The sequence below is a fragment of the Biomphalaria glabrata genome, chromosome 1 (genome assembly GCF_947242115.1).
Source record: "Biomphalaria glabrata chromosome 1, xgBioGlab47.1, whole genome shotgun sequence".
Classification (NCBI taxonomy): Eukaryota; Metazoa; Mollusca; class Gastropoda; family Planorbidae; genus Biomphalaria; species Biomphalaria glabrata.
This window is the reverse complement of record NC_074711.1, coordinates 86,405,256-86,420,891: the sequence shown is the minus strand read 5'-3', so window position 1 is coordinate 86,420,891 and position 15,636 is coordinate 86,405,256. Positions and strand designations below refer to the sequence as shown.

Sequence of the window (15,636 nt, the reverse complement as noted above, 5' to 3'; positions counted from 1 at the left end):
AAAATTCTTTGTTGTGTTTACTTTTTGAATCGTCAAGCAAAAGATATGGCGAATAAACCTTTGCAATTGTTACCTAAGTCCACTATAACGTTAATTGGCAGCAGTCAGGTTATAGTTAGTGTTTACAGTGTTATAAAAGAATTGGTTGAAAACTCCGTGGATGCTGGAACAACATCTTTAGACATAAAACTAGTAAAAATAATTATTCTTCTAGATTCTAGATCTACCCTAGTACCTAGATTACTGTTTTTAGTTTTAGACTTTACTATTAGTCAGTTTAGTAAGACAATACATGAATACTCATTATTATACTCCCAATGGCAATAGTATAGGCAATATACAGGATGGCTGCTTGGTCGTGCGGTTTGCACGCTGGACTGTCGTTCAGATTCATCGATGGTCCCGGGTTCAAACCCTGCCCGCTCCCATCCCCCGTCGTCCTGCGGGAGGTTTGGACTAGGAAGTAATTATCTTCAACTCTGAAGGAACATCCGAAACATATAAAACATTTTTACAAAACATAGCCTCAATTTCAATCCTCAGTCTACAACTAAATTTACTAAACTGTCAAAACTACCCACTAGGTCTAGAGACAGAGATCTAGATCTACCTTAGATCTTGTTATCTTGTTAATGTCTGGATTATTTTTCTAACTATTCATAAAGCATTTTAATTTTAACTATTCTATATAGATGGGAATGTGCCCTGCTATATTCTTTTAGTCCCTATCTACTTGTCTTACTTTACCTGAATATTTTAAACACTTTAGAAAATATTAGTCAGTATGTTAGATATATATTAAAAGTGAAAGTGTTAACTTTTTTCTTTCATATTTTATAAAAAAAAAAAAGAAAACGTTTTTTTTTTTTGGCGTAACACAATTCTTTCTCATGAGTGCTGTTAAGATTTTCCACAAGTAAAAGGATAGGAAGTAAAATACACTGCATCATCAGAATTTTTGATGGATCTAATACCAGATGATTTAGATACAGAGCTAAGGTATTAATTTCTTTTAATTGTCCATACCTTTTATTGATGCTAAGAAAACTTTAAAAAACAAATTCTTTCTAAGGAGAATTATGGATTGGATAAAATAGAAGTCTGTGATAACGGAAGTGGAATTTGCTCAGTTGATGTCCCTTTTCTAGCAAAAAGACACTGTACTTCAAAGATTAATAGCACAGATGACTTGAAAACTCTTCAAACATATGGCTTCAGAGGAGAAGCGTTAGGTAACAAAAATTATTGTGCTTTCAATTATTAAAAAAAAAATAATGGAAAAAGGGGGGGGGGGGGGATAATGAGTCCTTTCTTTAAACTTGAGTTTTACAGTTGGGTGGCAAATACAAAGTATTCTTTTAGTCTTCCAGCTTTAATATTTCATCCACATCCTCAAATGCCTTGAAGGATTTGAAACTAAAACAAGGAGGGAAAGTGTTTAAAGTAATATTACACTGATAGTCTCCCTTGCTGTTTGGTATTAATTTACTTCAGATGTTTGTTACAATGGCCCCTAAGTTTAAAACCTGAACACATGTCCTGATGTCGTGTAGGAGGTTTGGGGTAGAACATTTCTGAAGGACTGTCCTGGGGGGCATGTTTATTTAATAAATAAAAGCTAATAGCCTAAAAGTAATAATTTTTTATAGAATATTAATGAGCATCTTGACATGGAGAATGAAAAGCCTATTTAACAGTCTTACTCTGTTCAATAATGTCATGTTAAAGCCTGTGGAGTGTGATGATTCCAAGCCATCACCTGATGATCTCTTGAGAACAGTGGGTTAGATGATAACTTATATGATCTGCTTCAATGGCACTGCTTGATTTCGATGTTTGATTTTCTTCATCTGCTCCCATGTCATTCCAGTATTCTTAGCTTCACTGGTGACTGGCCTCTTCTAGGTTTGCTTGAGTCTGCCCATTTTCCTTTTTCCTTGCGGATCCCAATCAAAGTGTTTTTGAAGGACATTTTAAAAAAATCCAGCATTTTGAGGATATATATCCAGCATCTTGATTTTTTTAAAAATTTATTTCATGTCAGCATCTTTATGTGAAGTCTCAGAGATGAAAGTGACCACCAAAACTGATAATGACAACATAAGTCAAACTTACTCCATTGACCATCAAGGGAATGTGACAGAGTCAAAACCTTCCCACATTGGGCGAGGTATGCATCACATAAGCTACACATGTATTCATTTTAATGTTTTTTTTTCATATATCACAAAAACACACATACATTATTATTTTTTATTTTTTTATTTTTTTTTAAATCTGGTAATTGTAGTTTCACTGTATGGCAAGTGTAACTGTTGGGTCTGAATCCTAATTGAATGAAGTTTCTTAGTCTCCCAGGATGTGGTTGTCCATTAAGAAAAGTAAAACCAGGTTTCTTTTCCAAACAGCACCTTTAAACATTTTTGAATTCACTTTTAACAAGATTCTCTGTTTAAAAAAAAACAAAATTCTTTATTTGGAAAAAAAAAAAGCAAACTTTTTTGTTTGAAAAGAAAGCAAACAAGATTCTCATTTAAAAAAAAAAAAGCAAGATTCTTTGTTAAAAAAACAACAGCAAACAACTAATATAAAAACTAGAAGAGATTAAAGATAGCATTAATTATTTTAATGAAATTGAAGCATTAAAGAGCTAAACGAAGTTGAAGTTTGAATACACCAATAGAATTTTTAAACTTTGTTTTTCTATACTTTTTGTCCATGCTATTCAAGTAGTCCACATTATACTTCTTGACACTTCATGAGGAGGGCTATCAGGTTATTGTGGGCTAATGAAACACTACTCAGATTCAGTATGATGTCAATTATAAAATTTGTTTCTCCATTGAGGATGAAATTTAAAAACTCATTTATGTTACAGTGATTTTAGATAAAATATTAATCTGCTGTATTGATATGGTGCTTACATGCTTTTTACAGGCACAATCATCACAGCATGTAGACTCTTTCATAATTTGCCTGTACGCAAACAGTATTATGCCAGCTCACAGAGGAAAAAGGATGACCTGAATAAAATTGAGGATTTTTTAATGGCTTTTGCCCTAATCAAGCCATCACTCCGAATTACATTTAAACATGACAGAGAGATGATATGGCAGAAGCTGCCATCTAGCAGTCTTAAGGATGCACTTAATTGTGTTCTGAGTCGACCAATAGCTAGCCAGCTGCTGTTTAAAGAAAAAACAGTGGATGAATTGAAGGTAAGCCAATGAATGATGTTCGAATGTCTAAAAAAAAAAGAAAAAAAAAAGTAAAGTTCCCCTTTCAGGACATGTAGTCTATAGGGCAGATGATGTAAAGGTTTTCTGTTTTATGTGGCCTTCAGTTAATAAAGATGTCATGTGGCCAGCATAACGACCAACTGGCTTTACTTTTCTCTAAATAATGTCAGTTGGGTAGACTCAGAGCTGCCCTAAAGATTCCAAAATTAAAAATCCCAGTCTTCAACAAGATTCGAACCCTGAACCCTCTGGTTTAGAAGCCAAGCGCTTTACCACAGCCACAGTGCCACCAGAATGTCTAAAAAAGATGATTAATTTTCTTTGTTTGTAAAAGTTTTGTTTTCCTTGATCATGTATATTCTCAGTTGGAATGATAGAATTTAGCAGATTCTTTGTTCTCTCAAAAATAGCATTGATGTCCTCCTGTTTCCTTAATACTTTCAGAGAAATTGTTTACTGAACAAAACTGATAAAGCCATAATCTTAGGAGACACAATGATTTAAAGAACATATATTTAGGTTTGAAAACCAAAAATATATCCTTACCTATTTGACTTTTGTTTTTTAGATCCATGTCTCAGTCTATTTGCCTAAGCCAGGCTCAGACACTAAGGTCATGTCTCGGTCATCAGCAGAGAGAACAATTCTTGCAGTTAACAGACGCCCAGTAATAGTCAAGGAACTTATTAAAGTAAGCCTGACAATAATGATTCAAATTTTATATATCTTAATGCAGTAAAACTTTTTTTAGTGTAGTATTATGGCCTCTTTAAGTCGTAGAAATGAGATGAATGTTTGAGGATTATATATGATTGGAATGATCTCGCCCACAAAGCAGTTTACTTCTCTCCACTCAGCTGATGTATTATACAGTTTGGGGACATCAGTGTTACGGGCTCTGTCAGGATGTAGCACTAGGGCTCTGCCAGAAAAAGTGGATAAAAACATATATTTATAATGCACATATAAGCAAGCATTTGTAAATCTACCCTAGAAGATCTCACAATTAAAAAATTTTAAAGTTAAGCAGCTTTCCTGTCATAACAAGTTTAAAATAATGTGTGAACAATTATGTTTAAATCTTGTGCCATTTATTTTTAAATGCCATTTTCATTAGATAAAAAAAAATAACTTCTCATGTTGAGTTGTTTTTGTTGTCTAATTAAACACCTTATATAATTATGTTCCTATCTGTACGTGCAGGTTCTCAAACAGTATTACAATAATTGCCATCCCTGTGGCATGACTCGCTACCCTGTTTGTTTTGTTGAGATTAGTGTGCCTCCATCAGATGTCGATGTTAATGTTGAGCCCAATAAAACCACAGTGTTTATACAAAACATGGTAAGTGTTGAAAACTGCTGTAGGTAAAATCTCAGCCTACTCTTAACAGCAATTAATGTTTAAATTTAGTTGTTGTTTTAGAATTAATTTAATGTTATCATGAGTTATCTTTATGTCTTAGAAAGAAGTTCATGAATTATCTTTATGTCTTAGAAAGAAGTTCATGAATAATCTTTATGTTTTAGAAAGAAGTTCATGAATAATCTTTATGTCTTAGAAAGAAGCTCATGAATAATCTTAATGCTGTAGAAAAGCTTATGAATTATTTTAATTATTTTAATTTAGTTGTTGTTTTAGAATTAATTTAATGTTATCATGAGTTATCTTTATGTCTTAGAAAGAAGTTCATGAATTATCTTTATGTCTTAGAAAGAAGTTCATGAATAATCTTTATGTTTTAGAAAGAAGTTCATGAATAATCTTTATGTCTTAGAAAGAAGCTCATGAATAATCTTAATGCTGTAGAAAAGCTTATGAATTATTTTTATATCTTAGAAAGCAGTGCAAGTTTGTTTAGAAGAAATACTTTTAGAAATATATGGTCCACTGGATCATGTTCCATCGTGGCACTACACTTCAAGTGATGACTTGTCTCAACACAATCACACTGACCACTCTGGTCAGTTATCTAAAGGAAAGGTAATCTCTGTACCTTTCATTATAACTAGTAATCAAAGCACTTGTCAAGATATCTTACAATAAAAAAAATAATTTTTTAAATAAATTTTTGTTTACTTGCCAACTTTGAAGATCTAACCTGTTTATGTTTTTCTTTGAGAATTTTGCAGCTCTTGTGGTTCCTGGTGAACTTGCCAGCATCAAGAAAGAAATGAATCATCATACAAAATTCCCTGACAAAGATATGTTGTCCGAGAATAACAAGAAAAAATCTGCTAATGTGACAGCCGCTGAAGAACCGGATACTACTGGCTTATTTGATATTGAAGGAGATCTGTTGTTAGTTGAACACTCAGATCATGAAAGCAGGAATAATAATAGTAAATATCATACTAATTCTGCAAGTCAAATTGAACATATTGGATCAATCGTAGGTGATTATCCTTCACTATCAAATAACAGCAGAACATATAATGACAGTTTAATTCCTTTGACAACAAGCTCTGTAGATGGAAAGGAGACAGGAGTATGTAACATTGAAACTTCTGAAACTGGGTGTGCTTCTGTTTTCTCTAACAAAAAAGATACAGTCTTCAAAGATGCACCTTGTACAAGCTCACATCAAGAAGATTTGACATTTTTGCACAGTTCTGATGTGATTGACCTAGACCTAGCAGAAACTAAAACGAACACAGACTTGTCAACAGACAGCAGCCTATCAACAGCAGAAGTGAGCAGCCTATCAACAGCAGAAGTGAGCAGCCTGTCAACAGCAGAAGTGGCAAACAAAGCCAGCATCTGGAGCAGAGGAGACTGTTTAGTGGATTCTGGTAACAATTTAGTTCAAGTAAGTCTATTAATATCTCATTTCTCAGTCACAGCTCATCTAAACTGTTACTATAGTTGTGGTTTTTATTCATTGCTAAATATATTCAACATGTATAAAATTGTTTTTTGAGACCCATCTATCTATAAGTACCTTACGTATCTCATGAAATAAACAGTAGAACATTAATATGTAGTTGAGATTGTGTCAAATGTTAAATTCTCCTATCTTGCTTCTTTTTTATTGCTCAGACTCAATCTTTTGTTTACATAAACTTGTTGTACTGTAAACAAAAATCATTTTAGATTTTTAAAAGTGACATTTATCTAAAGGAATAGTTTTAGTGCTCTTACAACATTGAAATGTTTTTCTTTCAATCAAGAATTGATTCTCTCTTAATGCAAGGATTTGAAACCAGTTTTAATTCAATCATTAATTCTCTCTTAAGCCAAGGATTTGAAACCTGTCTTTGTTATAATGAAATCTTTCATTCTTTCTAGCCAGTGCAGCTGTTAGCGAGTACATCTAGTCACAGTTTTGGGAAACATTCACTTGATGCTGACCAAAATGTAGATTGCCCAGCGAAACGTAAAAGAACTTCACTTGTAAGAACTTTAAAAAATCAGCTTTAAAAAAAAAACGCTTTAAAAATGTATTATATATTTATATTTATTTATTTATTTATATGTATTTATTTTCTTTTAACTTTTGTATAGTGAAGCTTACATGCTCCTAGTCTTATGGCATACTCAGTTTGCACTGGTAGAATCTCTTGATGGCATCTGGGGTAGGGAAGCTTGGGAGAAGGTTTCCCTGCTGCCTTTAGGTACTCAGCAATCACAAGTCAGGTTAACTCAAAACTCCTATTAAAAACTCCCATCAATTAGTCAAGCAGTTTATATACGTCACTCATCCACACATCCCAATGAACTAACAATTCTTGAATTATTTAAAGAATGCAGAGATTTTCCTAAGTGCAATTGTAATGACAGTACTAGCTGTAAAATTGTAACTCTTACTCATTGTAAGTTGCATAAATGCATATGAAATAATAACCTTTAATTTTTAAATAAAAACTCATAATAGATGTATGGCTACTAAAAATATCCATATCTTAATAGAATAGACTGTTGTTAATTTGTTTTTATTTAATGATACATGTTTTTTTGTTTAGATGTTGGATGCTAATCAGACCACATTGGATGATATTTTTGGTCTGAATTCAGTCACCAATGAAAGCCCATTCATGGAAAATGTCTGTTTGGAGAAAAGGAATGACAGTGAGTTTATTTATTTTTTTTTTCAAACTAATTGGAAAAATTAATTTATTATTAGGTAAAAGTAATAACTTATTTTAAAATGCACATGATTTGCCAAAAATGGAAACTTTTATTTTCCTGATTTAGCCTATTTGTACCAAGTTGCTCCCACATTAAATAGTTTTTTCATAGTAAGTCAATGGGTACTATTTTATTCTAGATACTATGAAGGAAACATTAAGACATGAAAATAAAATCTTGAATGAAAATGACGAAGCAAAAGACATCCAAAAGCTAGCATCAAATAAAAGGTAATTTAAAAATATAAACTGAAATTTAAATAGTTGTGATAATTGTTTTTCATGTCAGGAATGATTCTTTTGTCGTGCACAACTGTGAATCCTGCTTTGTTTTTTTTAGTGTCCAGGGCATTTTTTTTTATATGTAGGCTTTATATATATTGTAGGATAAATATAACATGGCTGTTTTTGTTTATAATTTTATAGAAGATAAATAATTGAACAACTTTCTGGAAGCTTAAAATTTTGACTAGTGAAATATATCCTTGTAGAGTTTCACCCCAGAAGTGGAAACAATCACTGAAAAAGAGCTTACACATGCCCCTAATGTAATTAGTAGAAAATCATACTCCACAGTTCATGTCATGTACATTGATATGACAAAGAAAGCTTCAAATCAAATTTGGTTTGACGAAGACTTGGACTGCTTTATTGATCCTTATTGAAAATTTGATGTGATAACAAGGACCCTTTCATCATTTGAAAACAATATTCCACAAACGACACTCAGAAAAGCTACTTGAGTGACTACAAACAGACGCCTTGATTTTTTTCAGGTTCTATAGTTGGATAGTGCTGGTACAGCCTGACAGAGTAAAGAGCAAAGAGTTTTTGTAACTGTTGATACAACATTTTGAGGCCTATTTTAAAGTTTAAAAAACGAGTGCAAAATCATGTGGTCAACGATGTAAAGCTCATTAGTTTCTTTGACAGGAAGGTGTCATGACTTGCACAATGACATTTACTTTTCCCCTGGTAATGTCAGATACCCATTAGAGTTGGTTGGACTCAGGGAAATATTCTGATGTTCAAAATCCTTTACTGGGATTTTAACTTGTAATCCTTTGGTGCAGAAGCCTTTAGACTACCCAAATATAAATATTAATAGAATTAGTGTATTATTTCTAGAAATAAATGACAATGAAAAAAGGTCTTTTATGTACTTTTGTGAAAATGTATTTTCATTTTGAATTTTTTTTTTTATTCCCTGTTTCTACAGAGCTGAATCAGTAGTTCAAGCTGTGAAAAACTCTAAACCTCTCAAAACTGCCAAAGTAAGCAACTTGTTCAGATTTTACTGTAATAGCAATTTGGCTATTTTAAAATTCTATTTTTGCTATTAGATATCAAGTCTTTTCCAATTATTGCCTTCCTTGCTTCTTAAATCCTTCACGCCATTCTCTGATTGGTTACATTTTGTGAAATGTTGTCCCATATGTCATTCCCTAAATCACTAGTGTCATAGTCATTATTTGAAAAGTGTAATAAATTGCTTATCATCTTGAGGAAATCCATAAAATTATACTGTGTTTGTTATACGTTATTGCTGTCTTTTAAACGTGGTTATAACTCTAAGGTAGGCTACTCAACAAGGAGAAGTCTGAAAAGATGATGACATTTATTTACAGGTGATACGAGGACACAGCAAACATAAATAGCAGTTTTGGTCGTCAGATCTTCTCTACACAGTCCACTGTCACTTCTATTACCACTTCTGTGGGGTCACAGATCCATGTTGCTTTACGGTTGTTCCAGAAACATTGGTCTTTTTAAACCACCAGGAATATCCTGAAACACAGGAACCACAGGGACGCCTTCCATTATTTCGAAAACCTTCCTGACAACCCTACAAAGAGCGCCAAAGCCCTTATGTTGGCATGTTCACTGGCAATAATTCTGTTGAGTTTCTGTCGGTGGAGTGGGCCAAACTCTTCCCTTCTTAAATTCTCCTATGTTGTTTTTCTTCTTCTTTCTTGGGTGGAAGATAGCTTCTGTCTCTCTCTAAATACATTCTTGTCCTGAGTTGAATAGTGTATAATATTGTGTGAGATGGCAGTGTGCAGGAGAAAGCTACAACAACAGATTGTTATTAAATGTTGTTTTTTTTTTTACAAAGTTTACGTCAACTTACCCTGTCTGTCTGGTAAAAAGTTTTTACACGTTATTTCTCCCACAACCAATCTTGGATCAAGTGGAAATTTCCACGATTATTTGTTGTACAAAACAAGAATTGATAAAAAAAATTAACCTATTCATTAATTAACTATTGGTAGTTAATTATTTTGTTCGGCATCAAACAAGGGAAAGAAATTGAACTTTACAGATATGGTTGTATAAGTTGAACTATTCCCCTGTTAATTAGGAGGCTTAAGCCGAGTTCAAATTCAACTTTTTTTTTTTAAAGCGATCAAGAACACTGTAACATTCACTCAGATATCCTCTTCTTACCCCTCTCCCCCCCCCTCCCCTTTTTCCCAACTTGTCCAGATAAGTGATACGATCCTAGCCCATTGAGAAAGCTAAAAGCATGAAATTGTGCAAAAAAAACAACAACAATGGTTACAAATATTTCTAATCGTACAGATTTATTATTGTTAGTCTATATTTATTACAAATTTAATCACATGACTGATCGAAACTAATTGATACAATAACTCTTAATATAAGTTTTTTTTAAAAAGTATTTTAAAATGTTTTTTGTGTTTGTTGTTTGTTTTGGTAAAGGTCAGTGTCTGAGATGAAGTCCAGGACAGAGTTACAACAATAGATTGTTATTTAATGTTTTCTTTTGTTGTTGTTTTTGGTAAAGGTCAGTGTCTGAGATGAAGTCCGGGACAGAGTTACAACAATAGATTGTTATTTAATGTTTTCTTTTGTTGTTGTTTTTGGTAAAGGTCAGTGTCAGAGATCAAGTAGTTGCAATGGCTGCTCAGAGCCAAGCAGCCAAATTGAAGAAGTCTTTGAAGAAAAAAACTTACTCAAAGGAAATGACAGTGAAGTTCAATATTGATTTTCTAAGAAGTCCTTCCCAATCTGGAGACTCTGCCCTGTGTTTACAGTCAGGACAAAAAAGGTGACTATTTAAAATTTTTAGAGATTGGAAATAGTTAAAATAAAGTCTTGAGATTAGTAACATATAACGAAACCTTCAGATTAGCCAAATCTTATTGACACATTTGTTGATGTCAATAAAATATTGTCTAGGGAAAAAGACCTTTAGATTAATATAATCTTAGTATTTTGAACCTGGAATCTTAACATTGAAATATAAACCGTCTATTTATGTTCCCTAGCTGTATGAACTTACTATAGGGAACTTGAAACCTTTACATTATTGCAATATAAACTTATTTATGTTCCCTGTGAAATCTCAATGTTTATGAAACAGGTGAAGTAAAACTGTTTCTTTGGCTACTGTTTCAGAATATTTCCCCTCCCCATCCAAAAATAAAAAGTTTATCCCATACTTATTCAGTCTGGGTGGACTTAAAGTGTTATAACCACAATCTTTGATGGGATTAGAACTTAAGACACTCATTTCCGCAGACGTAATCACATGTTTGAAGTTACCCAGTTCCATATATAATAATTTTTGTAAGGATATTATTATATTGAATGAAACTTCCAGACATGATTATTCAATTTAATTTCAAAGCATATATGTATATATATTCAACTTTTTTTTTTATATGCTGTAAATATTTTGAGTAAATTACTTTTTAAAAGATATCATGATTGATTGCCAAATTTTTATACTAAAAAAATTTACTTCCAAAGTGAAAGAGCCCAAAGCCTGATGCTTGTTACTGGTCTCTAATGTTTGAAAAATTGTTTTATCTTGCCTAGTGTTACATTTCCTACCTTGACAGTGATTGGCCAGCTTCAGTCATGTGATGCATGGGTGTGTGGCTACAAAAATCAAATTTGCATTGCGAATGTACACAGACTTAGTGAGGTGTTTCTGTATAGAAAACTCAAAGAAACTTACAGATTAGAAGCTAAACCTTGTGCACATCCATTAATTCTGGACCAAAGGTAGGCCTTCAACATTTTTTTTGTTTGCTTACAACATAAGAGGTGCGCAGCCGATGTAGGCTTTCAACTTCTGACCATCTTGTAGGAGTGGGAGTGGCGGTAGGGGGTGGGGGTGGGGGTAAGATAAAGCACACTTTTTAAATGTATTATTATTATTATTATTTTTTTTTTTTTGTATTATATATTTTGTTTCAAAAGTTGAAATCAGACCTGCCAAACAGACATCATTATATATAATATATATATTTAAGTCATTGGTTAACATGCATGACTAGATGCATGACGCTTCTTCTTTTTTGAAGTAACGTCTGTATTTTATAAGATAAGATAAGAAGAAGATTATGGTATAATATATATTTCAACTAGATTTTATTATTTGGTTTACCCAACCTTTCAATCAATCTTCATATGTGATTCACTAGGATAGAGTTTTTCATTGGTTGAAAAAATGCTCAGAAGATAGGATAGAGTTTTTCATTGGTTGAATAAATGCTCAGAAGATAGGATAGAGTTTTTCATTGGTTGAACAAATGCTCAGATGAGGCAAGGGAAAAAAAAAATGACTTTTGGAATACACTACATGTACAAGTATTTGAAAAAAAAAAGTATTTGAAAAGAGGCTGTCCTGCTTCCTTTCAGAATTAGTATAATTTTTTTTATTATAGTATCTCACTCATTACAATTATATAATTTTCAGTTTCTTTTCAAATAACTGTTTATTATGTAAGGTACAACCGCAAAATTGTATCAAATATAAATCTACTGAATTGTATTATTGCCTAAACTTTTAATTAAACTACAAAGAAAATGAAACTTTGGCTATGCATTGAGCCTGAAATGAAATTTTATGTCCATCAAACAAAATTTCTTGACAGATAATATGACATTAAAAACAAGTTAGAATTGGTCATCATCGTTTAGGAAATATTAATTGTGGTATTATTAGTATACCATAAACTAATATCTTTACAGATGTATGACAGAGACTGTCTGGTCCACGCTGAAACTGTTAGCTTATGCCAGCAGGACAAAGGACACTTATTTTTCTATCACAGATGAGCATTTAGTTGCAAACGGTTTCAATGTCAGGTGTTGCTTTGGTCAGTATTTTCTTTTTTTTTTAAAACACATTCTAATTTTATTAACATTGTTTATGCTAAGAATAAAAATGTTTTGGTTTCGTAAACATATTTTCTTATTCTCCATTAGTTTTTCACTGCATGCTTTTATGTAAATGATTGATGAGTAAATAATAAAACATTATTTGCACAAAAGTCAATAGACTTATTATGTATGTTTCCAGATAAATTTACTTACCATTAGTTTTATATTGTAACTATGGTATCTTTTCTATTTTTTCCAAAAAAGAAAATGGGAGAATACGACATTGGTTTATTATTGGTTCTTATTATTTTCACAGATGGCCAGTTAAATTTAAATGCTGAACTAGTTGGTCTTTGTGACCTGATACCTGCATACAGTTTGAATGACTTGTATGAAGTATTAGAGACTTTGAACAAATGTCCCAATGTCTCGTTGGGTCATGTTCGACCTATTAAAGTGCAGTATTATTTACAGGTAGGCCATAAATATTTGTTTTCAAATGGGGACAGGGCATTTGAGCAGGCAGGGTTTGAATCGAGGACCATCAATAAGTCTAAACAACAGTCAAGCATGCAAACTGCATGACCAGGCAGCCATTGAGATACAAACAGAAAAATGTATCCTCTTCCTTGTCCTGAAGTAAAGCTCAAATTTTTTTTTTTTAAAGAAATATTCATACTGTTTTGTTAGAAAAAATGTTTGGCTTTGATAAATTAATGGTCTGCTAATTTTGAGGTTCTGGAGTTCAAATCTTGGTGTTGGCATTGATTATCTTTCTGAATTACTTGGAGACCCTTAGTCTTTCAGGCTGTAGATACCCACAATTTATAAATCACAGAAAGAAAGTGAACTTACTTTATCTTTATGCTATTCTGTACATTTCATCATTTAAAAAAATATCCAACTTGTTAGCATCAAGATACAATTCTTGATAATCAAAGCTTTTAAACGTTAAGAAAACCTAAAAACTATTTGGACAAAAGCTGATCTAAAATTTAATTTTTCAGAAAATTCTCAGTTTTTACAAGAACATTCATAAGACTTAATCCTCAATTAACGAAGATTTTATTTGCATTTTTGTTCATTATGGAAATTTTATTAAAAGTTGTTTTATAATATATTTTCTTTAAGGGTGAGGCTGTTCGTATATTAAAACAGAGTATGGCCAATAAGTCTCTATCTGATGTTCAAGCTATGGTAGATAAAGTTCAAGATATCTCAGAAAATTTTATCTGTTTGCACCACAGACCTGTGTTTCATACTCTTATTGACCTGACAGATAATGAAACCTATCACTAGGCCTATTACATTTTTTAAATATATTTTATGTTAATTTTTTTTTTTTTTTTTTTCAATACATTGTTGCATTAAACAAAGAAATTGATAAGATTTGAGTGTTATTCAAAGCAAATAATGATGTGTTGCTTGTATTCACTGGTTTATGTGTTTCATAGGATAAGAAAAGTATTTATTTTTTGTTTTGCTTTTCTAGTTCACAATAAGGAATTTGGTGGTTAAAAGTTGCAATTAATAATGTTTTGTGTATTTTGGATTAGGTTTTATTCAGTGACAATAATAAAAACAAAGATTAGAGTTAGATATGAAATAAAGACAGTTCAAATGTTGGTGTCTTTGGAGACAGTCAAGTTTGATTAATCAAGAAGTTTTTGGACTTAGTTATTTGGTTAGTGACACGACGGATTCCTTTCATTCCCGGATAAAATGCTTGAATCGTCAACTCTCTTGATTGTCAACTCTCTTGATTGTCTCATTTCGTAGTTGACCATTTGCCTGTGTTCAATTGTTAGTTGAAATAAATTGTTACCTCTGCCAAACATATTCAACACTCCACTCAAGACAAAATGAAGAAATGTTCAACATTTAATTAAGAAAACTCAAACTTTAAAATTTAGATCCAAAAAAAAATGTCCTTTAACAAAACATTTATGATAGTCTTCTAATCTATTGAAACTTGCATGCTGACCAAGATGGCCATTGATTAAAGGTTTATTATTTCTACTAATGGAACTTATAATAGAATCTTAGATGTAATGGTATATTACAGTGTCGGCGAAAAAAATAAAATCAGTTTCAAATGTTTAATTTCTTGTCAATTTTGTGAAAAATTTAATTTTTTAAACAATTTATAACTTTACAAAAAAAGAAAACAAAAACAATAAGAGGAAGCGTTACCATAGAAACAAAAGTTGGTGCTGCGTATATACAGCAAGCATCGTGAGCATTGCCAGTTGTACTAACATTTGATTGGAATCAATCACTTTGATTTTTGTGCTTTCTTTTTAAAAGAAAATTAGTGGGCAATAACAATATGAAGAAAACAAGGCAAAAATGGCATGAAACAATCTTTTTTTTTTTAAGCTTAATCTCATGTATCTCCTGTCTTTCAACTCTCTGGTAGAAAATGGTGTATTTAAGATGTGTGGCTGAGTGCCATAAACAGCTTGGCTACCTATCATGAAGGATTTGAGTCCTGACATGAACTAAGTTTCATTAGCTGAGCACCTAAAGGTAGCACGGAAAGCTTCTTCCATATACCCTCCTCCCCCCCACCTTCCACACACACACACAGGTGCTCTGAGCGTACTAAAGTTAAAGGGAAAAGAAAAAAAAATAAATCACAAACTAAACTGGCCAAAAAAACTTGAGAATACTTCATTTATATTTTCTCCCGCTCTTAAGATAAAATATTCAGTGAACTCCTGTGTCTTGGCTTAAACCCACATCTAACCAGCTTAGATTTTTCTGGAGAGTGACACTTCATGCAAATTAAAATCCACCTTAAGCAAGACAGATGCATGGTCCACACAAAAAAAAGTTCATCCAGTTACATTTGTTTACATGGTTCAAACACTTCAAGCTTTCAGTCCAAATTTCGCTTAAATGAACTTGAACACCATTATTTATATTTCTTACACTCATTATTGTATCCATGTTTTATGGAAGCTAATACAACAAAATACTATCTTTACAATTATCTGAATTGTACAAAATAATTTTTTAACAGCTGGATTATAACAAAAAATTATTTTTTTTCAATTAAGGAATTTGTAGACTGGAATGTAGAAAACAAAGGTATTTATTTTTATAATTAAGATACATTAAGGTAACAA

General features: G+C 32.0%; 1 protein-coding gene across 2 annotated transcripts; it reads left to right on the top strand.

Moving 5' to 3' along the window:
- LOC106067580 (PMS1 protein homolog 1-like) lies at nucleotides 1–13,891 on the top strand. 2 transcript variants are annotated; one of them, XM_013226774.2, is made up of 17 exons: nucleotides 1–192; nucleotides 1,073–1,232; nucleotides 2,045–2,170; nucleotides 2,938–3,218; nucleotides 3,808–3,930; nucleotides 4,443–4,583; nucleotides 5,079–5,222; nucleotides 5,362–6,048; nucleotides 6,528–6,632; nucleotides 7,202–7,307; nucleotides 7,507–7,597; nucleotides 8,586–8,640; nucleotides 10,261–10,439; nucleotides 11,213–11,401; nucleotides 12,374–12,501; nucleotides 12,822–12,979; nucleotides 13,637–13,891. In XM_013226774.2, the coding sequence occupies exons 1-17, from the start codon at nucleotides 46–48 to the stop codon at nucleotides 13,802–13,804; spliced, it is 2,988 nt and encodes a 995-aa protein (XP_013082228.2). In that variant the 5' UTR covers nucleotides 1–45; the 3' UTR covers nucleotides 13,805–13,891. The 2 variants fall into 2 exon arrangements, with proteins under 2 accessions (XP_013082228.2, XP_055874293.1); XM_056018318.1 differs by lacking the exon at nucleotides 2,045–2,170.
- The last annotated feature ends 1,745 nt before the right edge of the window (nucleotides 13,892–15,636 follow it).

Bases quoted from the DNA above. Each gene is read 5' to 3' on its own strand.
- LOC106067580 (XM_013226774.2), top strand. From the start codon at position 46: ATGGCGAATAAACCTTTGCAATTGTTACCTAAGTCCACTATAACGTTA. The intron at 6,633-7,201 runs GTAAGAACTTTA...TTTTTTGTTTAG, and splicing joins AACGTAAAAGAACTTCACTT to ATGTTGGATGCTAATCAGAC. The intron at 10,440-11,212 runs GTGACTATTTAA...TATCTTGCCTAG, and splicing joins TTACAGTCAGGACAAAAAAG to TGTTACATTTCCTACCTTGA.